The 24,103-nt window shown below is 38.1% G+C and overlaps 1 protein-coding gene across 1 annotated transcript in view; it reads left to right on the forward strand.

Moving 5' to 3' along the window:
• The first annotated feature begins 1,411 nt into the window (after positions 1 to 1,411).
• Positions 1,412 to 24,103, forward strand: part of PSMD14 (proteasome 26S subunit, non-ATPase 14) — a 49,091-nt gene continuing 26,399 nt past the window's right edge. Inside the window, exons 1-3 of the mRNA XM_059820438.1 lie at positions 1,412 to 1,482; positions 6,925 to 7,012; positions 9,999 to 10,050. Of these exons, the coding sequence (XP_059676421.1) occupies positions 10,003 to 10,050 (48 nt within the window). The 5' untranslated portion in view covers positions 1,412 to 1,482; positions 6,925 to 7,012; positions 9,999 to 10,002. The remainder of the gene's footprint in view (positions 1,483 to 6,924; positions 7,013 to 9,998; positions 10,051 to 24,103) is intronic.

Consider the following 24,103-nt stretch of genomic DNA (forward strand, 5'->3'; position numbering starts at 1 on the left):
GTGTAATTTATAACACAGTACCTTTTCACCTGCTTCCACGTAGTTGTCTGTGAGCAGAAAATGCTGACCATCTTCTAATACTACATTCTCAATCCTTAAGGGAGCTTTCAAAAGCAAACCATAATGCACTTCTTGGTCATTCATGGCGGAAACTTTATACACAGTCCTAACAAATTGCTTTTATAGGCTCTTAAGTTGTCCAATACTTTCTAAAATTCTTGTATTATTTCAGTAACTAGATATAAATGAACTTCTAAAAAATTTTCTTGTTTTAGCCATAATAAGTTCCTGAGGTACTGAGTTCCACAACATGTTCATGTATTGACTGAAAAAATATTTCCTCGGCCTTGTATTTCCCTCTTTTTAATTTACAAAAGAGTTTTTGCTCCTGTGTTAACACAAGGGTAATAGAAATTCCAGCTCGCTTCTCTGCATCATTCATCGGTATGTATGCTTTTATCTGATTATCTCCTATTTGTCTTCTTTGTATGGCAAAAATTCTCACTCCTTTCCATTTCTGTTTATGCTGGTTTTATACATATGACCATTCTTATTACTCTTCTCTAAATCATCGTATTTTCTGTAATACTGTGCTTGAGAGGAGTACATGTGGTACTGTTCCCATTACAGTAATAATTCTTTTATTGATTTGATAACACATCCGTTGGTTCTTCTGCCATCCTATTGTCTAGTTATTTGAGCACAGGTGCTGTTTGGCTGCAATTTGATTCTGAGCTATGGGCAAAGTTGACCCACAGCACTTTACAGCAAAGCAGTTTAAGCGCTTCAGTTCAGCATGTAGCACTTTCCACTCAGTATCACTTAGAGGCCGCCATCCTCTAAAGGTCTTTGCTCCCAAAAGCTCCAAGTTAACCGTGACAGCTATGGATCCAGCTATGGATCCAGCAAGCACAATGGACACCACGGATGCGACCATAGCATCCCGCTGCCTCAGAGGCTTCTGAGGCGCCTTCCCACTACTGCCGCCAGGCTCTCAGTGGCCTCAGGCCCAGGCCGCCCACAACTCGCCCTCTAGTCTCGCCGTCCCTGGGGCTGGCCTGCACGGGCGTGTCGGGGACCGCCGCGGCTACGTGCGGCCGAGGTGCCCCCATGACACCCGGGAAAGGCCTCCTTTCTTGCTCCGCCTCCCAGAAGGCGCCGACGGCTGCAGCGGCCGCCCGCGGCCGGGGCAGAGGACGGTTTAACGGCTGGGGCAGACGGCGGTTTAAGGGCCGCAGCTGCTCCCAGGCGCGAGCGCCAAGCGCGGGCTCGCCGGCGGCACGCGCCGTTGCCAGGCGGGCCGCGTTGCCATGGCTCCCAGCCCCCTCCCTTCCCGGGCTGCGGGACCGGAAGCTCCCGCCGCGTGCCCTTTGAACCGGGAAGTCCTTGCGGAGGCCTGGGCGGACTCGGTTTGAATGAAATCCGGCTGATTCACGGTGGCCCGGGCCGAGGCGGCGCGGCCGGGGAGGGGTCTGCGCAGAGGTGAGGGCCCGGCGGGACGGGCGCCCTCGTCACAGGGATCTTCGGGACCCCGGCGCGGTCCGTGGGGGCCTCGCTACGGCGTGGGGCGGCCTCTGCGTGGCGGCGGTGGCGGGAGTGGGCCCGAGCGTCGGGCAGGGACGTGGGTGGTGGGGACGGGAGCTACGCCGTCCCCTCCTCGGGAGGGGGGACGGGCAGGTCTGGTAGCCTCGGGGGCCGGTTTTCTCCCCGTAGGGCACTGGCCCGGGTGGGGAGCACGCTGGGCCCCGTGGGGTCGGCGGAGTCTGCCCGTGTTTGTGCTGGTTGTGCTCGAAGAAAGTTTGGGCGCTTCCGGGCAGCGGCGGTGCCGGGACGGCGCGGCTGTGAACAGGCGGGCCGAGGTGGCCGGGCCCTGGGGGGCGGCGTAGTGGGGGCCCCGCCACTGGAGCGGGCCGCCTGGGCCTCGGCGCCTGACGGGCCTGGGGGGGCCCTGTCCCTTTGCCGGCCGAGAGCAGCCTTCGTGTTTCCCTTCGGCAGCGCCTGGGTTGCAGGCGCTGGCTGGTGTCTCGGGGCGCCCAGTGTCGCAGGGGGGGCCTCCGAATGCGAGTTTATTCTGCGGTAGCAGCCATCTGTTTCCCGTCAGAAGGACTTCACGGATTGAAGGCTGGATATTAGGAAAAAGTTCTTTACTGAGAGAGTAGTGAAACATTGGAACAGGCTGCCCAGGGAGGTGGGGGAGTCACCCTCTCTGGAGGTATTCAAGGAGCGTGTGGATGTGGCATTGTGGGATGTGGCTTGATGGGCATGGTGCTGTGTGGTGTGGGTGGGTTGTTTTGGTGTGGGTGGTGGTGTGTTTTTTTGTGTGTGTGTGTGTTTTGTGGGGGTTTTTTTTGTGTGTGGTGGGTTTTTTTTTTTTTCTTTTTTTATGGTTGGACTTGATGATCTTACAGGTCTTTTCCAACCTTAGTGATTCTGTGATTCTGTGTGATTCTGTGAAATGCTGCTGCTTCTGGAGTGAAGCATTGCGGCGGTCCCCAGCAGTGTACGGCTGGAGTTGGGGGGCGGAGGGAACGCGAGGGTGAGGCATTGTCTGGGATACGTAAAGGAAGAAATCTTTAATCCGTGTCAGGGAAGATGAAGCAGAATTAAGTAGAAAAGGAGCGATAATAACAATTAACAGTGCTGTTTCTAGTATGCAGCAGAGTTAAGTATCGTTTTCAGAACAAATTTATGTGATATAGTTGGATACTCGTAAACAGTTGGCAAATCTGAATGTGTGCTGATGTCATCTCTTAAAGTTGTACTTGTTTCCGGTACACTGTAGAAAACCAGAAAAACAACAAGGATTGAGATTGAGTTTTTTAAAAAGTTTTATGCAAATGTATTTGAAAGCTGTATATAGCTGAAAAGGTACTAGGTGAGCTGAAAAGTCTGACAGGTTTGTATTAATCTTAAAGCTTTCACCCCCTGTGAGTCCAAGGTGTACTGTATGCCTCGGATTTAGGGAGTACACTTGAAAGAAGATTCTGCTGAGAAGAACACTGCTTATGAGCTTGTGTTATGGAAACAAGGAAAAGATCTGTATTTGTGAAGAAATCCAGAAACTGGCTTGCAAATGAATTGCTTCTGAATCACTTAATGTGACTATGAGCAACAAGGTTTTGCCCATAGCTTAATGGGAAATTTGTGTTCCACCCGCTGTTACAACATGCCACATCAGGGATATTAATTTGATATCTATGGTTAAGAAAATGAGAAGTTAGAGCATGCTTCAAAATTAACATTAAATAATACCAAAATAGAAATTAGTTTGTAAACTCTCTTGGAAGTGATTCAATCTTGACAGGTATTAGGGAGTGTATACTAATAGTTGCTACGATTATCTCCTAACATCTAGGATGATGGGAAAGGACAGGTAGTGAGGATACCTTGAATAACAGAAAACTGGTGTGATGAGTACTTGCTGGAGTTGGTGGTGGGGGATGGTTCCACAACAGTTGTGTGTCTACCCCACTTCTGCAGATTTCAGAGAAGCTCATTACTTTATATATAGCATAAAATTAATTTTGTGGGTTTCTGTGGTGGTGTGATTTGTTAATGAATCTTCCCTTACCTGTAAGTTTGGTGTGGATGTACTTAAGTAGCTTTAGAGTAGTCTGCTTGGGTCTGGGTTACTTCAGTAACTCCAGCTCATGAAGAATGTGGTAGCATTAGGTTTGCTGGGCTTCTGGAAATCAGAAAGCAGCATCCAAGAAGCTAACCTGCATACCTTCTAGTCCAGCTCAGGTCTATTGAGATTCAGATCTACATGGTCCAGAAACATCAGGTTTACAGAACTGAGCACATATGGAAGCAAAATAGTCATGTAGCTCTGGACTTGCACTACTGAGACTGCATTCGTTCATGGCATGGTTAATCTTTGGGTTTAGTGAACAGATTATTGAGAATTGATGGTAATTTTTTTTTCCTCTTTTCATACAAAATGTATAGGAAGACTCCCCCCTCCTTGTCACATGTGAAGTCTCTGTTCTTGCATTCAGTGTTTGGTGACTTTACCTGCAGCGAGTTTTTGCTTTTTTCTTGGTGAAATTATGTTTCTCTGCAAGATGCAATTCCTCATCTGATTTACCTTCATAGCTGTTTGTCATGCCTAGTGAAGTTGAAATTGTTATAGTTGCAGCAAAAATCTTCAACCACTTTTTTAGCTGCTGTTAATAAAATTGTTAGTCCATCTGCTGTGTGGAACTTCTCAACAGGAGATCAGGAAGTGCTTCTACAAAGCTTAGTGTGTAGTCTCAGGTGGAGAAACTGAGTTACCAAAGATGAAATGATTTGCATGAAGTCACTCAGTGTACAAATTGCAAAGTGTGGAGTAAATTGCTGTCACCTGAGTCTAGCCTGATACTCTCTCCGCTAATAGGGCAGTTTAGTAGCCAGTGTTTTCTTTTCCATGTATGTTGAAGCTAATTTTGATTTTTTTATTATTATTTGACTAACTCAAAAGTTGTCAACCCAGGAGAACCCTCTTTCATTGAGGAATCGCATCATGCAGTATTAATGCTAGATAAAAATAGTGCACTGTAGTGTGAAACTCGTGTCTCATGCAAAGAGATTCAGTAATTTAAGAGTGTGTTTCAAGTTGATTTCAAAATACATGCTGAAACATGCCGAGTATAAGCACAGCAGCTATTGGTTTATACCTATATGTATATATAAATTTGTGCACAATACATTTATATAATTTCATCCCTATGTTACCTAAGGAAAAATGTTTTCATTATTAAAAGTCAGCATTTAAGTCAACATTTAAGTGACTTGAAAGTAGTAACCAACAACTGAATGGTGAACCAGAGCTCTCCAAATGGACAACTCTTGCCAATTATTACAGTTACCTAACAGTAGTATTACGAACAAATATTAGACATGGGTTTTTAAAAAAGTTCTGTTTTCAGATCAGTTTTGAGATACTCTGTGTATACTTCCACTGCATTATTAATAACCACAGACTTTTCCCTGTTGAGGCCAGGACAGTTAGAAGAAAATTGCAATAATGGAGGCTTGGGGTTTTTAAATACCATCCCAAGACTAAGGTTTTTCAGCTGAGGTGTTTCAATCATGGACATACACAACCAGAGAAGCTACTTAACTTTCTTTAAGCCATCAGTAATCACATTGATCTCAATGATGAGTGCATGTCATCTAAATCCTGCAGTGCACCAAAATGCAAGTTTATTATAACTGTCCTTCTGCGATTTTCTAATACGGAACTATTTGATACGTGTACTCACTTTCATAAAGCTTCACTTTAAACAGAGACTGTTAACTCTAACTTGCAGACAGAGGGAAATATTATCAAAATACCTTTTACTGACTTTGGAAGGAAAGGAGGTGAGATTTGCTGTGAACTGTTTGTTTACTTTTCTGTGTTCTTTATATATATCTGTAAGTATGTGTGTATATAGGGAAAAAACAACATGTAAGTCTGTAATCAAAACTAGCCTTTAGCACTTTGGAGCAGAGGGGGGAAGAATTCTCAACTATAGGTTACCATGTTGTGTGCCTCCCCCAGGGAACCAATCAAGCTCACAGACATTGGTTTCTTTAATATCCTTGTGGGAAGCAGGGAAGGGATGCAAGACTCCTGGGTGGCCAGATGGATAAAAGTGAATTGGGTTGTAACTCTGAAGCCTGCTTGTGAGCTGGTTGCAGCTCTGTTGCAGCCTGTGCTGATATAACTGCTGGCTGTTGTGGTCCTGTCTCATCTGATCTCTCCTGGATCATTTCCTTGTGCAAAGCTGGCAGAAATGTTGCAACTTTTCTTTTGACTTGTTAGTGGAATTCCACCCCAGCCTGTCAGCACTGAGAAACTTTGACTTGTTCTTTCTCTTCTAACTTTCCAGGAAGATTTACACATCTTCCTTTGTTCTTTGCACTTGTTTGAGATAAGGTTCAAAATGGTCCCTGTTAAATTACCTCAGTTACTAAAAAACCCAAACCAACCCTAAAACCCAAAGACATTCTTTGGGCAGCTTTAGCTTAAAGGATGATTTGACATATATGTCTTCTGGAGTCTGGATTAGCGTTAAAAGCAATCAGCTCTTCCAAGCCCTCTTTTTCTGTTGTGCCAAGACAACTGTTTCTGGGATGCAGTGTGAATCCACTCAGAGACGTGAACAGGGTTAAACCCAACATTTTTGTTAGCCTATCAGTTTACTGCAAGGATGCACAAATGGCTGTCCTGGCAGTACTGAGAAAGCAGCATCAAGTTGGTAAGCAGCAGCAGCAGTTTCCCCACTGCTCCTTATGTTAACGTTGACATTGAAAAAAAAGTCTATCAAATCATGGCCACAGACCATTTCACAGATCTGTTTTAAAACACTGCACTACAAATGATTGAGTGAATGCAATTAGTGGGCAGTGTTCTCTGGGAGGAGGATAACATAACTCCCAAACTGAATGTGAAGCAGCCTTTCTCAACCTGAATTCAGGCAAACTTAAAGGCCTCTGTGACTTTCCCAGTCACATCAACTGCTCTTGCAGAAATAAACAAGAGAACTGTCCATACCTGCAGACTGCTTTTTACCTTTGTGCTTAGGTCATCTCAGCTATGGCAAAATCTTCTAAAATAGTAATAAAGGACCGTAGTTTCAATTTCTAACATCATCTTAAATTATTGATTAGTTTTAAATTGCTTAAACGGGTTATTAAAATACTTTACTCTTCCATGTAATTTTGAGAAACTTGGAAACTTCTTTCATTGTTACACATACTTGGGCAAGACATGGTATGTACCGCTTCCAGGGATTATATGGTACAAGCAAAAAAAAATAGTTTTCTTTGGGTTATTCTTCAATGGTACTTTGTGCTTTTGTAGGTAATCCATGTAACATTTCTTTTTACAAGTGCTCCTGTTTCTAAATTTCACTGGTTTTCTGCCCTTCCCCTCCTTTCTATTTCATTCTATAGGAAAGAGACCTACTGGCATCATCTTCATAGTCAAAAAGTAGGAGCTGCTGCTGAGTTTGTTCTGCGATCACCTCTTGCTGAGCACCAGGTTAGACATGCATATTTGCTTTATTTTTAAATGCTAAAGTTATCTTGATTAAGGTTTAAAAATGTTGCTAAAGCTGGTTTAAGGTTTATAAAGGCATTATTTCATAAATGGAATTTATGGCTGAAATAATATTTGGGCACAATGGATTAACAAAAATTAAAATTGTTTTTAATTTGGATTGCTAACCTAAATTCTTCAGGTGCTTATACAGAGTAAACAAATATGTTTAGGTCTAAATATACTATAACCTACTAAAACACCTTCAGTTACAAATAAGAAAGTAAAGTATTAGTTGCCAGAATTCTCACCAGAGTCAAGCCATGGAGTTAGTGAAATAATTTGCAGTGCATCTAGAACTGGTTTGCGGAGATTTTCTCTCTGTGCTACTGTTTTGAGAATCTGAACATCTTCAGTTCAGCGGTTAGTCTGTGATAGGTGGGAAATGTTACATCCCTCCAGTTCTGTAAGACAATGAGATTTTTGTTGTTCCAAACCCTGGAAAGTTATGCTGATAAATAATCAGTTTGTGTAACTAATTAGTCTAATCCAACTTCAATACAGCAAAATATGCTGCTATAAATGATGTACTATTCAGTTGGGTTAGAAACTGGAATAAATTATGTAAATAAAAATAGTAATGAACTGGAAATAACTATTGCTTTTCACTTGCTAAAGTGGAATGTAAATAGGTATAAGATTTGTTAATCAGTATTATTTCTTAAATGTACATAGATAATACACCTCAACAGCTTATGGAAGTTGCTGTAGCTGTAGGAAAGACCGGGTTTATGGTTACCAATTGTAGAGACTAAGAGTTTCTCAAAATAAACATACAACCATGATTGATTAAAATCATAATTTTAGTAGTTTAAATCTACTTCTCAGCTACTCTTCAGCCGTCGTTAGTATCATGAAAGATGAATCATTGTGGGTTTCAGTGGAGGAGTATCTACCACAGAGGGGTAAAATGAAATGTAGTTGGTGTTAATTTGTACTTGTGACTGTTTTATTGAAGCCATTTACTGTGTGCTTACATAATAGCTTTAAACAGCAACTTAACCATTCTATGGAAATCCTACAACTTGATTTGGAATTTACTGTAGTTCAGGATAAAAAAGTATATACACTTTGTGTTCAGCTTTTGCTTGTAATAAAGAAGCTTGGTTTCAATGACTGTCTGAAAAGTAAAGCATAACCATTGACCCTTTAATAAACTCCTTTTTAATTTGTACAGTGCCAAGGTAGCTTTAAAAAAGTACTTATTGTTAGTTGAGGCTGCAGTTGTTGGGTTTGCATGTTCTACAAAATCAAGGGAGTGAATCAAATGAAGCGAATAGCTTGCTAGTGCATTAAACTAGGAAAGTGAAATTAGCAAATAGAGCAAGATCAATATCCATGTGTCTTAGATATTGTTGTTTGAAATGGGTGAAATTTCATACACGATTAAAGTAGGAGTTAGATAATCTTGTCTAGTGGGAGGTTCAAATGCTGCCCCTGCGTGTTAACAAAAAGCTTAAAATATTGGTTTTAAACTTAAACTGAAATAAAGCCTGTTAGTATCTAGACAGTAAAAATATTTTCAGAAGGAATAATGAGATGGCATTCACCTTCAACATAAAGACTTTTTTGTTTTTAATATACAAAGCAAATTTATTTTTCATTATAAGTTCAAAGTTCTTTTGCATAATTATTTTTAAAAGAAGGTTCTTGAGTTAGTATTGTTAATGCAGTCTGAAATTATATATGTAATTCTCTTATGTGTAATGTAGCATCCATTTGGAGGATGAACTTATTTTGAAAATATCATTACTTGCTGTTCTCAGTTGCTCTTATATTGCCTGAACAGGCTTTGTTGTGGTGTATTAAAACTTGTGCAATTAAGATCATAGTTTCTGATGCTTTACTTTGTATCTTCTATTTCACAAATAAAATAAGCCAGTAAAATTTGCTAATTTCTGTAAGCCTTGGAAATGGCTTGATTTGCTGAAAGCAGCTGTTTAAAAAGCAATATTCAGTAGGTTTTGTTTATTTTATCACTGAGTTTTGTTGTATAAAGCTAAGAAGTTGAAAAAGCCAAGTAAGCAAGATAAAGATCTGTTACAGCTGGGAAAGAACCCTTGCTTAAATATCCACAATTAATTAGTAGATTGCTTTTCAGTAATAGAAAGTGAATAGACTGTAGAGAAAGAAACATCAGTGTAATTTTTTTAGTTGGGCACCTTAACAGTTCTTATTCCTGGTGATCACTCCTTTGAAATTTGCAAGATAGAAAAGCTTTTTTTTTTTTAAAGTAAGGAGTTAGTTGCATTGATTGGAATAATCCTGCACTAAAGCAATGGCACATGCAACACTGGAAAGGTATTAAATGACTGTACTGTCACTAGTGTTCTAACTATATACACATTAAATGTTTACTTTACAGTATTTCTTTTAGTATAATGAGTTCATTTAAAAAAAAAAGCTTTTGATGCAAATTCAGGTATCCATAATCTGCTCAGTGTCTTTCACATGTAGTTTTGATGATAACTGACAAGCTGTAAGTTAATTAGCGTAGAACTTACTAATGAGGATGCTAAAATCCTTACTTTTCTCATTTTTATTTATGCTTTCTGAACAAATTGGAGTAAACTTGATGGTATATCTAATAAGTTTTAGGCACTTCCTGGATGTAGGTGCTATTCTTAAGTAACAAAAATTCCCCAATTAATTGAATGATAGGAAAGTTTTGAAAAGTTGGACAAGAGTGTTCGTCTTCAGAAATGGGAATAACCCAAAACCAAAGCAATAAAACACGGTCTGTTAATTAGCATGGAAGACAGCTTCTTGAATTAATATGTGGTGTTAATTAACAGGAAGTCTGATGTTGTGTTGTAATTACCACCAATATTTTTGACATACTGAGTGACTGAAGGTGAATTATATAGATAGCAATTTAGTAAACACTTCAGAGCTTGGGAACATTTTTCCTTTGTTTCTGTTTTTCTAGAAATATGGATAGACTTCTGCGACTTGGAGGAGGTATGCCTGGGCTGGGACAGGTTAGTATATAGCTTGTCGATGTCTTCTTTTTAATATTAGTCAATTCTGGAATATTCCTTTTATTATATTTAAAAACAGCATCAAAAAACCAGTTCATAGTAATAATCTCTGACTCTAGAGATGCTATATAAGTGTACACAAAACATTGTTACAGCCTGACTGGGTTTTTTTTTTGTCAGTATGAACTCTTGTGTTGGCACTGAGTTTACAGAATGTTCATAAACCTTTTATTTGGTGTTTGAACATTTTAAAGTTTGGATTGAAAAGCATTGGAAACACAGAATAAAATTTAAAAAATAAATTTCCAATAATATGGATTTTCAGAACATGAAGATTGTTCTAAATGGCTGAGCATACCCACTTGCTCCTTCATAAATGATGTATTTCAGTCCTTGGATCACATTAGGATGGGCATTATAAGATGCTGAAGTATATGTACATTTCAGGAGGTAATTTGAGTTTATCACTTGCAGGTAGCTGTAGCCACCTGTATGTGTGTTTTATTGTGTCTTCTCCTGTTCACTGTTGTCCTCACTTCTGTAAACTACTCTACAGCAAAAAGGCCTCCCTGGCAGCTGTCCTGTTCTGGTGGGAGACCTACACACATTGTATGGCTGCCTCTTCTAATAGAGCAAATCATAGTGCTTTTCTCCTTGGCCAACTTGTGTGGCCAGCAGTCTTCAAAAACAAACCCAAGCTGGGTTCTGGGATGATTGAAATTGCTAAACCCACAGCTTCTTTTGGTGTGTGGAGCGTGTTTGCGTCCAGTATAACTAGGAAAGGAGTGGTTTAATACTGAAGCATTTAGTGAAATATTCTAAGCTGATTTACAGGCTCTAGGTGTTTTGCCAAATAAGCTGTAACTCTTGGTGCATAATTCTTTCCTTTTTATAGCTAAAATTCTATTCACGCTCTCTTAGTGAATCTTCAAGCAGCCCTCAGTTATTTTTAGTTTCACTTTCTTAAACAGTTATTTCTCTTGTTCCTCTGAGCTGCCAGCCTGCTTCATGACTCTTCATTTTTTTTAACATCTGCGCGGTCTAATCACTCAAGCTTTCACTTAGTCCTCTCTGAACTTGACGCATATCAAAGCTGTTTTTCAAATTTACAGTTAACTCTCTCTGCTGCTTTCTGAATTCTCAGTTTTAACTTAAAGCTTGCTAGGAAATTGTGGCAGACAATAGAACATAACATTCAGAAGCAGCTCGCTGAACTCCTCTGGCAGCTTTGGCTTGCAAAGCTGCTCCGTGTTTATTTAAATATGGAATTGTCTCTTAAATGAATTGATGAGTCTGTGTTGGATTAAAAAAAAAGGGGAAAACTGAATTGTGCTTTATGCAAGTTGCTCCTTGCACTAGATATCTTGACTACTTTTGTAGTCTTTTGGTTTACTGAATCAGCAGGAAGGCTTTTCAAAAAGAATAATTTTATGTCCTTAAAATATGGTGTTTCAATGGCTCTTCAAAGATCACTTCTGTTTTGAATATTGATTTCTTGAAAATTGAAATTGAGAAGATGGTACAGAGTGAATCAGATGGCTTTGAGGTGGAAGAGAGAAGTCAGGTATCTCCTGGATGTACTTTGCCCTGCTAGAAAGTAAAAGTTACTATCATTCGTTTGCACTAGAGTGTTTTAAACAACTGTACAAAGCTTTTTGTTTTTCTTACTGCTGTGTCACAGTTGTTCTCTCTTTGGAGGTTTTGCTTTTAAGGTTGAACATAGTAAAAACATCTGTTGAGTGAGTCATTTTTGCTAACATAAGAATCAACCGTGTGTATAGTTTTGTAGAAGAAGAGAAGCATTTTCAAAATAATTTTATAACACAATTTGAGGATTTTTTTTTTCTTGTTTGCTTAGCAAGAGGACTGCATCACATAAAGTCTGCTAGCAGTCCGTTTGATTTGCTTTGTAACTAATGCTCAAGTGACAGCAAATGCTTGGTCAGCACAGCTGCTATTTGATCTCTGCCAAGGAATTCTTTCTTATTGACTTGCCTTAGCTGCTTCAACAGCAGTCACTTGGCTGTTTCGCTTTGGTGAAACCACCTCTTCTGATTATCTTGTTTGGGTTTTTTGTTTTTTCTTCATTTCCAAACTCAAATATGTTTTCCCCGGTGCTCTTTGGATTCATGTTTTTACAAATTTCTTTTAAAGTCTTTTGGTGTCTTGTCTTCCACTTGAAAACTGCTTTCAGTGAATTCATGGTTCTTTCTTTTCTTACTACTTGCTTCTTCAGCATGCTATTGAGTGGCTGATTGGCTTTCAATGTTGAATTGTCCAGAGGTGGTTGGTGTTAAATTCCCTTGTCCCAAAGCCTATCTTCATATGGCTAATAAACAAATCTTTAAGGAAGTGATCTTAAGGTAATATTTCAACAATAAACTTTCCCTCCAGTGACTTGTGGCTTAGAAATTTTGAACCATTTCTTCTCTTTTAGTCTTAGATGGACAAAGGACTATCTTCATGAGGCAGCAGGTGGACAAGAGAGGAGGGAAGAGAATCTGATAGCTTTTGGCATCATAAGCCATCCACAGTATTTTCTGGCAGTGAATTTGGTTATTAACTTTGTGTTCTTTATATGGGAAGGTACCTGTGTTTAGTTTTGAACTTTATACTGTAAATTAGACCTTCTTTGCAACACTGCTGCATGCAGAAATTTTTTGTCTTGCATGCCTGGTATTGGAGGCATTTGAATTTCTGCTCTCATGATATACACATAAGAAGAATGAGTGATTGAAGCTTTTTAAAAAAGATGTTAAAGTTTGAAAGTGTTGTAATGTCCCAAACAAAATGTTTATTACTTTAATTTCCCTTCTGTAGCTCATGGGAGTTCAAATTTTGGCAGTGCCTTGTTTTCCTTCTCTTGTATGGTCTCATCTTCCTCCCCTTGTCATGTTGGGGTTTTTTAGTTACTATCTTCCCTTTCCTGGTTCATTCTTTTCTGTCTCTCCCTGTTCATCCCCCTGGAATACTGCCTACCACAGAATTTCACTAGTGATTTAATACTTTGCATTGTACATTTGCTGCAGACAAATTAACAGGCTTTGTGGGGTATGTAAAAGCATTCTACTTATGTAGCAGGCAGGAATTTGGAGCAACACTCCTCTTCATTTTGTATGCTGAACTATTGTTTGCTAGTGAAATCATTTCCACATATGCCTCTATTAGGCAATCCTACTGGATACTGTTTAAGAGTGTGAGAAAATTAAGTGCATTTTTAGCAGAGCTGTCTTTCCCTAACACTTTCAGAAAAATAATCCAAGCTATACAAGTTCTTGTCAATGCTAACACAGTCTATTTTTCTGAATCCAGATGTGATAGGAAGCAGTGAAATAATTAATGACACTTTTTAAAAATACTGTTGAAGTAATTTTTCATTACTTGATGGATTTTTGAAAATATTCATTTACGTTGCTCTGTTGGTGCAGACAACTGTTGTAGCACAGTAGGTGGAAAATAAAACTGGTTCTGTATTTCTGAATTAACATATTTGATGGCAGAGGGGAAGGGAAAAAATCCAAATGGGAAGGGAGGGAGAGACAGAGAAGTGACCTGGGTCTTATAAGGAGTGTTTACACCTTGACTTGGAATATAGAAAATAGAAGTGCAGATAGCTATTTTATTTGAATAATGGACTTGCCAATTAGCCATCAAGTGCTTCCATCTGTGAAATAGTTGATCAGATGGGTTAGCTGGGATGTTTCCAGATTAGGGCATTGTAAATGGCACTTGAAAACTGTCACTTTGATTATGAGGTTTCAAGCATTGCACTGCTTGATGCTGTGGAACCTTTTTCCCTCATATTATCATGGTTTTTTAGAACATGCTGATCCTATTTAGTAAATCTGTGGCACCGTGGGAACTTGGGAGACCTGCCACTGATCTAAAGTTCTGTTTCATCTGCTGATGTAGCCAGGATGGTTATTAGAAAAGAGCACTACTGGCTCAGTATTCTGTGGGGCTTCAGAATAAGAGTTGGTGATCTGGCAGGCAAAGGAGGGTCAGGCTCAGTGGAGATCATTCCCAATTAACAATTAAATGCATATTCCTTGATTTACTTCATTAAGCTGATTAAGTCTCTTGAAGTAAATGATGTGTTCTGCATCCTAAGATTCCCTATGTAAAACAAAACAAAAACCCCAATAACAACAAAAAACCCTCAAAACCAAAACAAGCCTAAACAATGCCGCCCCCCCCCCCCCAAAAAAAAAAAAAACACCAAACAAAACCCCAACCAGAAAAAAACCCCAACACTTTAGCATCTTATTGAAAATTGTTTTGGTTAATTGGTTCTTGAAACAGGTTGGGTTTTAGTTTGAAGGGTGCAAATGTGTTGTCTCTGATGTAATGAAGTGCTTTTTCCTTTGGAAAGCTGTAGGGTGTTTTTTGTATCTTGGTATCTGTTGCACCTGCATGACTTTTTTTTCTTCCTGTGTCTCCTGAGTGTATATGCTTTATGTGGTTTGAATTGTGGTGATACACTATTGTCTGCTTCTCATATGTATTTGAAGCTTCAGATACTCCTTTTGAGAATAGTCTGCCAGGGGAATAAACCTGAATTATAGCTCTTAAAATTGTGCATCATTTCTGTGCCATTGCTTCTGAGACATTTTCCACCAAATTTCTCAAGTACTAAGAATGTTAGTATTTCTAGAATTCCAATATACCTCCCAGTAGATGTGATGGTGTACAGTTTGGGTGGGTTATTCCAGTACTACTTTTTTTTCCCCCAGAAGCTCTCAACCCATTTAAAGAGTAGAAAAATTTTCTCAGTGACAAACATTTTTCAACTGTTAAAAAACATCCAACATCAACTCCCATAAAAAGTTCAAAAGACTTAATTGATTGCCTTTGTTACCTCGTGTAGAAAGTCAGTTTATATATCCAAAATAGATTATTTTGTTTTAAGGAGAAAAAAATCACCTTAGATATAGTGCTGGTTTACTTTAATTGACTGGGATGAGTATTTTACTGTATTGGTTAGTGTTTTAATACAGGGCTGATCAACCAAAAGTTTCATATCAAATTTAGGGTACCGGTGTGGCCTGGGTCTGCTTACACTGGACATGATGATAACTCTATGGATAGTGTAGACTTATTCGAGAGTTGTTGGGGATTGCTAAAGGCTGGGTACAGTTTTCCTACATTTGAAACACGGTTGAGTGATTGTAATGTGATTTATATCCAAAAGTGCTAATGGGAGAGGGAGGGAGAAACATGCTATAATTTATTTAGGAACAGTCATATGATTGTACTTAACACTAAGTAACACACTGTGTTTTATGATAGCTGCCCTAAAGTGATGGGCTGCACTACAGCCATACTTTACATATTAATCACAAACAAACATAAAACTAAAAGTAACAAAGCTAGTGGGTTGTGCCTGAGCATTATCAGCTTCCTGTGGTCTACTATTTTCCTATAAACTCTGGAGACCATTCTTAGCTGTCTCCTCTTGGCCTCGGATCTTAAACTTACTTATTTCTAATAATTAGCCAATTAGCTTCTTTCTCCTCAATGTAATTGCCAGTGTAGTCCAGCTGACTTTCCCCAGAAGAGACAAAGGAGCTTGGACAAGGAAATGAGTGTAGCCATAATGAGAAAGAATGGGGATAAAAAAGACTAAACAAGAGCAGACATCTTTGTGCCTTTTGCATTACACCTGTTCACTTGTATCGTTTGTTTCTGTATGTAGGAAACAGCCCCCTTACAGTGATTGATTTAATTTAATTCTCTTAGAAATTGTTTCTTCTTTCTGAAATCCCGTGCTGTTGAATATTAAGTTGCAATGCTACTATGCAACACCTTTGAACAAGGGCTTCTGTTTTCCTGTGGTGTAGAAGAGGCCTCTTCATTTTTTCCTGGAAGTCTGAAGTGTTCGTCTTGTATTAATAGTGGTGTGGGGTTTTTTGTTTTTGGTTTTAAAGTGTTACAAACAACTAACCTTCCTACATGCTGCAACTGAGTCTTCCAATTCACCTGCTTGTGTTCAGAGGACCAGCTCTTCACAGTGGAGAGCCTGTAGGCGTATAGAACCCAGTGCATTCTTCAATGTATTGAGTAAATCCCTTTTAACTGCTCTGCTGCACAAAGTGTACTTTAGGGTTACCTCAGACAGCACCTGCTGAGGGCTACCTCGCCTTCTTGGCAGAACTGTGCCTGGAATAACGTAATTAAAAAATCTGCATTAGAGCAAGACCTGGAGGCAGATAAAATCTAGAAATGATGACTTGTTATCTGCCTTGAGGCTCTCGTTTCTAAATCCCGATACCGTCTGTAATGGTGATAGGAATAGATAACAGGTTAGTCCTGGTTTTATTCTGGAGTGAAACTGATCTTTGTATTTTCTGGATTTTCTTTTTTTCCCAGTAGCTTGAGGTTGTGAAAAATAGTAGCTCTTTTCAAAAACACGCCCAGTGTTACGGAGGATTTTGTTTGTGTCCCTGATCTTACAGCTAACCATAACATTGTCATAGAATCATAGAATGCTTTGGGTTGGAAGGGACCTTTAAAGGTCATCTAGTCCAAATTGTCCTTATGGTTGATAATAAAGAATACTAACTGCACTGATGTAGCATACCTTCCCTTGCTTTTTTGCGTGTCTCAATAAATTTGTAAATTGTATAGGGTTAAGAGAGAGGAAACACTAGAAACAGGAAGGACTACACTTAAGTGGCCATTTCATGCAACAGTTGGTTAGGAGCATTGCAGAAAGTCTGACTATTGCAAATTGCATCAAGGTGATATATGTAAATAACTTTGTATCATGAATACATGTTAATATTGGGTAATAAATATTTATTTCTAATAAAAATTAGACTAAGTAAATGACTTTCTGTAAAGTATGATGTAGTAAAATTAAGCTTATCTGACCTCAAACTAAATTCAGCTAGCATCATCTGATGCCAAATCCTGGTAAGTATTTTTTTTTTTTTCTCAGTAAGCTTTAAGCCTCAGTCTTTGAGAATATTTTCAATGGTAGTATTAGAGAACAGGAGTGCTGTTTTTGTAAAAGACCTTTTACAATTTTGACGATTTTGCGCAATTAGATGAGGAAAACTCATTACATTCTACAGGTATATGGGAAATCCTGCATGTGCCCATACTGGTGGATTATTACACCTCTTCCATGAAACTGTTAGTAGTGCAAGAGAGATTACTAATAGATGGATAGGATAGAAACGTAAGCTAAAATTTAGTGGACTCCTTTCTTTTTTTTTTCTTCTGTCTTTAACTAAAATTCTGGCCAGGTTCTCTGTGGAGTGTCCCAGTGAACTAGAGATTATTTTTGTTTGAAGTTCTGCTTAATTTAAAAAAAAAAAACCACCAAACAACAAAACAACAAACAAAAAAGTGAGACAAACAGAAGAGGTAAGCAGTAAAGTTTTGGCTCTGCACTGAAGAGGTGTTTGCAAACTGGTGATCCCAACCCATTTAATCAACTGCTCAAAGCTATACAAAGTTCTGTGTTCTGTAATTTTGGTTTTTGAAAAGAAGGGGAGGTGGGAAACACTATATATTTCAAGTCCATCTATTTTGCTGTTTATGGAGTTCTGTTGTAAATGTGAACCTGGGTAAACTTTTTTTAGGAGACAGGATTTTGTAAAATGTACTGAGGCAGGTTTTTTCTCTCTATCCTGTTAAGGGGTTTTTGCAGACGTTTTACATTTAAAGTAGCAATTGATGCCATATTATTTCCCTAGTATCTGTACTCCATTTTGGAGTCTATGAGACTGTCTGTGAGACTAAACATATTACTACAATTTTTTTCATCTGACATATGGTGTAACAAGACAATGTGATCCTTTCAGAAATCTAGGCTGTTTGTTGAGACTTATGGTATTTTGTGGTCTGTTATGTATGCTTGATTATAATTGGTATAAAAATGGACCTAAACATACAAACTGTTTAGACATAATGCTAGCTTCAAAATATAATTCTGTTGATGTGGAACTAACTGTAAAATAGTGTGTGTACTAGCTTGAAAGCTGCAATAAAATTTCAAATTGTTACTAACTAGTGTGTGATTCACAGTGCAAATCAATATATTTTTCCTTTTTTTATGAACTCTGTGATTTTTTTTTTTAATGAAATGGATCATTTTCTCTGTCATGACTGATCATGTTAACTTCCTGTACTGCGGAAAATGCAATGGCTTCTGGTGCTTGTCATGACAATGTTGCTAGAACCATTGAAATCCAGGAATATGGCTTACTCCCTTTGCCACTTCCACTGATGGAATATGAGTTGGTATTTTCTCTAAGTGTGTTGTCTCAGGACAGGAAAAATTGTTCCACAATCACATTTTTGGTTAGATTTTTAGGCTTAGTAATGTGTAAAAAGCACTATGCTGATCTAAGGAATCTTTTATTCTTTATGTCAATATCTCATCAGGTTATACCATTTACTGACAAAGGGTAAGAGGGGAGAGCAGTGGTACTCTGAACTTTTAAGGTCTTTTTATAATCAGTAATACCTCTGCCTCCTCTGCATGCTTGCTCGAGTTTGTGTTCTCTCTGCAGGTAGTATTCTGTAATGTTTTTTTCCCTCGTACCAAGCTATACGCCCACCATTGGATTTACCTCCACAAAACGGTAGTTTTAAGTTCACTTCAAGTGTCTGATCATTCCACGCATCCTTTAATACGATAAATTATTATTTTACAATTATTGTCATTGCATTTATATCCCAGTTGCCCTTCTCCCCTCCTCTACCTACATAACAAGTGTCATGATTACCTGAAGCACTTGTTTTAGAGGAGGTAGGGAAAGGAAGTGAAGAAGTGGGGGGGTGAATACTTTTTTAAATTAAAAAGCAATGCAAGTTTTCTCTGTCTTGTTTTTTTAGTTAATCTTTCTCAATTGTCTTTAGATATAACAGCTCAAAATACGTACTGAAAGGGTTAAGTCGGCATGAAAGAATTCATTTCCACTTTAATGACCTAGCCTTGCTGGGTTAGGACGATGGGGAACATGCTTCTGACTTGTACTCCTATTGCCAATTAACACCTCCTATAACAGGTTGCCTCAGCTAGTCATTGAAGCAGAGGCAGTAGAAATAGTTTACATGCAGCTTGTTTTTCACACTAGTTGTTTAATACTCACAAAATTAAACTATTAAAAGGTTCTTTCTTACCTTACTGGGAAAGAAATAAACACTATAGCGGTCAGTGTTCGCTTGTGTCCCCTATGTTCACTTTTAAATTGTTCCAATTGCAAACATTAAAGTAGTAATGATTGTAGCAGTTCTTACATTTTACACAGAAATATGTTGTTTGGTGCAATAAAGCTAGGATTTGCTCTATAGCACTTTAGTTCACTGCCTTTTTTTATTACAGTTGCCCCTGCAAAACTGAGTTTCTTTGAAACAGCTATGATGTATTTCAAAATCATCTTTTGTGCTATTAGTGTGACACCAGAGCAGTGTTTAAGATCCGTTTAAACAAAAGAAAGTGTCTCCATTTGTGGAATATTTCTCAGTTGCTTGTGTAATTAATCAAGTCCATTTTTAATACCTATTTGAATAAAGGTAAAATAGTACGAATAAAGGTAAAATAGTACAAATAAAGCACAGTGCTCTAAAATGACACTTTAGTTCACATTTAATCAGCAGGTATTTTAATAACATAATAAAATTGGCTAAATAATTGATACCAGTTCACACTAAGAGAAAGGTGGAGTAATATACCTAAAAGTGTTAACAAATTTGCTAAAAGGCCTGAGTAGGTAACACTTCAAGGCGTTAGTTTTTATCCTGTTAGAATGGCAAATGCCTTTACTTGGGCAGCCCTTGTTAACGAAGTGTTAAAGGGCTGCTTTTTATATTGGATCATCTCTTTAACTGTTTGAAACAAAAATAGTATCATGCATAATTTAATATTGCAATGTAATCTTCTATTCATAACTTGAATGTGATTTGTTTTCAGTTACAAGTTTTACTGAAAAAAATTAACAAAAATAAAATGTATTTTAATAGTGGTAACTTAATTTTAACAATTATTATTGAAATTGGGATTCTGCCATTCTAAACAAAAACGAAACCAGAGTTTGGGTTTTATGAGGTTGCTGGCCATCAGGCATCTCATTTCAGTGATTGACAGCATGTATAGTTGATTCAGAAGAAACATGTATTTTCAGTAAGTAGTACATTAACAGTATTGGTTTTAGAACAGTTTTTGAATTTTAATAATTACTGTGTCCAGCTTACACAGGAATGCTTGAGAAAAAGAATGTTCAATATTCCTTTCAGTTTCCAAATCCCATTTTTCTCCAGTTCCCCAAGAAATTATCCAATAAAGCTGTGGGCAGGCAGAATGAAGGCTGTTTTGCAGTGAGATGGACAGTCTTACAAAACTATGCAGTGGGAGAACTGTCTGACCTTCTTTGAATACCATAATATAACCAAAAACACCAGCAGATCTTTTGCATTGCAGATGCAAATGCTTTCTTGTTTGGGTTTCTAATACCAGTTAATTTAATTTGGTACTCTGTTTCATAAGGATGGTACTCCTTTGTTAAAGTTGGCAGGCAGTGAAGTTTATGAACAGTGATAATAGCACATGCTGTGGAGGGTCAGTGTAAAATACTTGGCCTCCATGTAGAGATTAGCTAATAAAGTCTTTCTTCCGCTTTGCTTCGTGAAAGAAATGCATAAACTTCTGTGGAAGACTAGCAGAAACAGGCCAAAGAAATCTCAAAACATGTAACCCGTAGCTAGCTCCCACAGGTTGTGTAACTAGCACACAGAAGCTGCAGCTGTCACTCCACGGTTGTGTTAGATTATCAGCCGTTTATGGAAAAGGAAGTGGTGGAGAGATGGAAGTAAATTGGTTCCAGTTTCCAAGTGTCTGGTTTTTCAAATGGCATTGTCTAAAGCCAGGTAAACTACTTGGAAGACCCCAGATCTATTCCGTTGTTTTTACCTGTTAAATCTTTTAAAAGTTTTCGGTTAAAGAATTTGATTAACTTTGGGTTTATAACTTTCTGTAGAAAGACAAGTGTGTGCTTGTAGAATTTTATGTGCCAATTTGTCTTTGGTAGAAAAACAATCTATTGTAAAAGTAGATTCTGGACAGGTTTTGACCTATGGATCCTTTTGGCCTCAAAATTCTTGAATTGGTACCATTTCAAAACTCTCTTTTGAACAGCTTAATCTATATTCAAAACCAAGGAAGGAATATTAACATGAAAATTAATACACATAAGTGGTACAGCGCAATGAGTTGTTTCCTTTTCTCATAATTTAGCTAGTAATTATAATCTATAAGGAGAACAGAGTAGACTGGAAGGAGGTAGTGAGGTCTTCACAAAAGAAGCGTCTGTGACCACAGAAATACTAAGTATGTGCAGTTTGTTCTAAGAAGACTGAGAATTAATAAGTGTACATTATATTTGCATTGTATACTACCATTAGCTGATTTTTCATTTAAGAGTTCGGGTGAATTGGTTGAACTGCATGATAATTAATATTTTAATTAATATTTTTACTCTCTCAAGCATGTGCTTAAAGTGAAACAGTGAAGTTTGCAGTTCCTATCTCCTAACGCTTAGTATAGTCATTTTTATATATTTTTTTTTAAACTCACATTTAGTGTGCAGAATCATTCATGGTGAATACTATGTCTTAAAAAAAAATATGCTAAACAAGTTGATTTACACCAATGAAGCATTCCTTTATGAATTAGCAGTGTTTCCTATGCTGAAAATGAATTGTTGGCTATGAGTGCTGGCAGGAGAACTTTAACCTAAGTTTTGAAAACAGAAACTACTTTATCTCATAGAATGCCCAAAGGAATGATAAGGTATTATATTAAATATCCCCTTTTCTGGACCATCACCAAGGTAAACAAGCATTTGAAAGCTCCAAGGAGTATAGAAATAATGAAAGAAGGAAAGATTAGGAATGAGTACAGTAGGGTAACACCCTGCTTTAGTTCCTACCTTTGCTTAAACTAAAGATAATTTAGTTGCTTTGTTACAGAAACAAAATGTAATAATGTTTGCCTTTGTCTCCTCCCTATGTGTTGAATCTACTGACTGATTTTAAATAGATTTTGAAATGGGAAAAGTTATGAAGAATAATTAAACCCTTACAAGTTGTGAACACAGGTGTCTACATAGGGTACTGAGACGTGATTAATGCCTCGGCTGCAGGAAGGGTGTCAGTGCGATCTGCCATCTTAACAGACATTAGAGATTCCGTACAGGAGAGCCTATTCAAGCACCATAGTCTGTGGAATAAACTTCAGTTCAAGCTCCTGATTTTTTGAGAAGCTAGTCTCAATCAGACAACAACATTAATCTTCCAGAAATCACAGAACTACTTATGCTAGTTTGGGGGAGATTTTTTTAATGCTATTCTTTATTTTAAAAAATACTGAATGGTGTAATGGGATGCTTGCTTACAGTGAAACGTTAAACAAAATCTGTGAGTGCTGTAGAATATGTATGGTGATCACAGTATGGATGTTATCGTTCTTCCTAAGGCAGAAGATTACTGTTCGTACTCTTACCCTCACTTCAGACCCTCTCTGGTCTAGAACTGGTAGAAAATTGGAAGAGAGCTTTTTGTATGAAGAAGAGGGTTGTTACCAAACTAATGTTTTTTTCAATTAAAACCCAATTCATCTGTGCTTTATTCTTAGCAGTGGTTAAGTGGAAATCTAAGTCTTTGTGCTTTCCAAAGTATTAAGACTTCTAAGTGGAAAGAAGATCGCTTAGAATAGATTTAAAGCAGAAGAGATATAGTTAAGAAAGTAAACTTAGATGTTTATGGAGAAAAAAACCATAGTAACGGTATCAGAAAATGATTGGGCATTTGAAGCTTTATCAGTCAAACAACTTAGTCATAGTAAATTTGGAATAAGTGATTCAGGTGCCCTGTGCATCTGGTTCTGTGAAATGTTGTGAAGAACTGCGTGTAGAGTTTTGCATCATAAGTGTTAGAGGAATACTTCTCCATTGGAGTATCTCACTGTTGGGCTATGGCTAGTCAGGGAAATACTTGATGAAGAGGTGGAATTGAATAAAAATGGACCTTTGGCGAGAATATTATAGAAGGTGAAAGGTTAAACCTGCTGGAAGATTCCTGATGGAAAGGCCAAAGTGACAGAAGAATTAGCAATGAGTAGTTAAAGATGTGAGGGAAAGCAAGTATCAAGAGGTCATGGTCAGCAGTATCAAAGTTGGAAAGAAAGGCTTGAAGGTGTTAGGAAGCAGTTGTGGTTGACACAGATCCATGCATGTATGTGAGTTTCAAAATATAAAGAGTGGATTCAAAATATAAAGATTGGATCTGGAGCTAATAGAGAAGGAATTCATTGACATTGGGGGAAGAAAAAAAACCCAACAATTTTGTTAGTGTCTTTAAAGCGTTCTGAAGACTAGATTATGTTTCTCTGTGTGTGTGAAAGTGAATGTATGCAGAAAGGACAATTATTATACAAATTTAATATGCTGATTACTTAAGTTCCTGGTTTTATCTTCAGGCGGCCATGGCTTGTGTCAATTGCTGTGTCTTCTGTTTGATGTCATGTGGATGCATGTTGTACTGAATTTTTCCACTTTAAATGAAAAATCAAGAATTTACTCCAATTTTTTCTTTGCCCAATTTTGCTTGTAACTGTGGAATCAAAGTTCTAAATCTACAAAATGTTTGTGTAAAGGCACCATTTTTTTTATTCCCTTAACTTAATGTAGAGTATCTTTTTTTACCGTACTTCATAGTTGCCTTGTTGCCCTACTAAGTTTACATCACTTAATGCAGAAGTAACCTTTTGTCTTTTCAGTGGAAATTTGTTGTACGCAATTTGGTAATAAAGTAATAAATGTACTGTTAATTGGCTGTAATGAGGTATGCTGATACGGAATTCTGTATTTAAGAGCACTGTGTCTCTTGCTCCTCGAGAAAGGGACATTTAAACTGCTGCCTCCTGTGTTTTTCATTTTCAACAGTACACAGAACCTGTTTCAACCAATCATTCACACCTGGGACAGTTGTGCTAATTTTTGAATAACTACTCATAAGGCAAAGAGCAAAGTATTTTGTTCACAGC

The sequence above is a fragment of the Gavia stellata genome, chromosome 8, assembly GCF_030936135.1.
Source record: "Gavia stellata isolate bGavSte3 chromosome 8, bGavSte3.hap2, whole genome shotgun sequence".
NCBI lineage: Eukaryota > Metazoa > Chordata > Aves > Gaviiformes > Gaviidae > Gavia > Gavia stellata.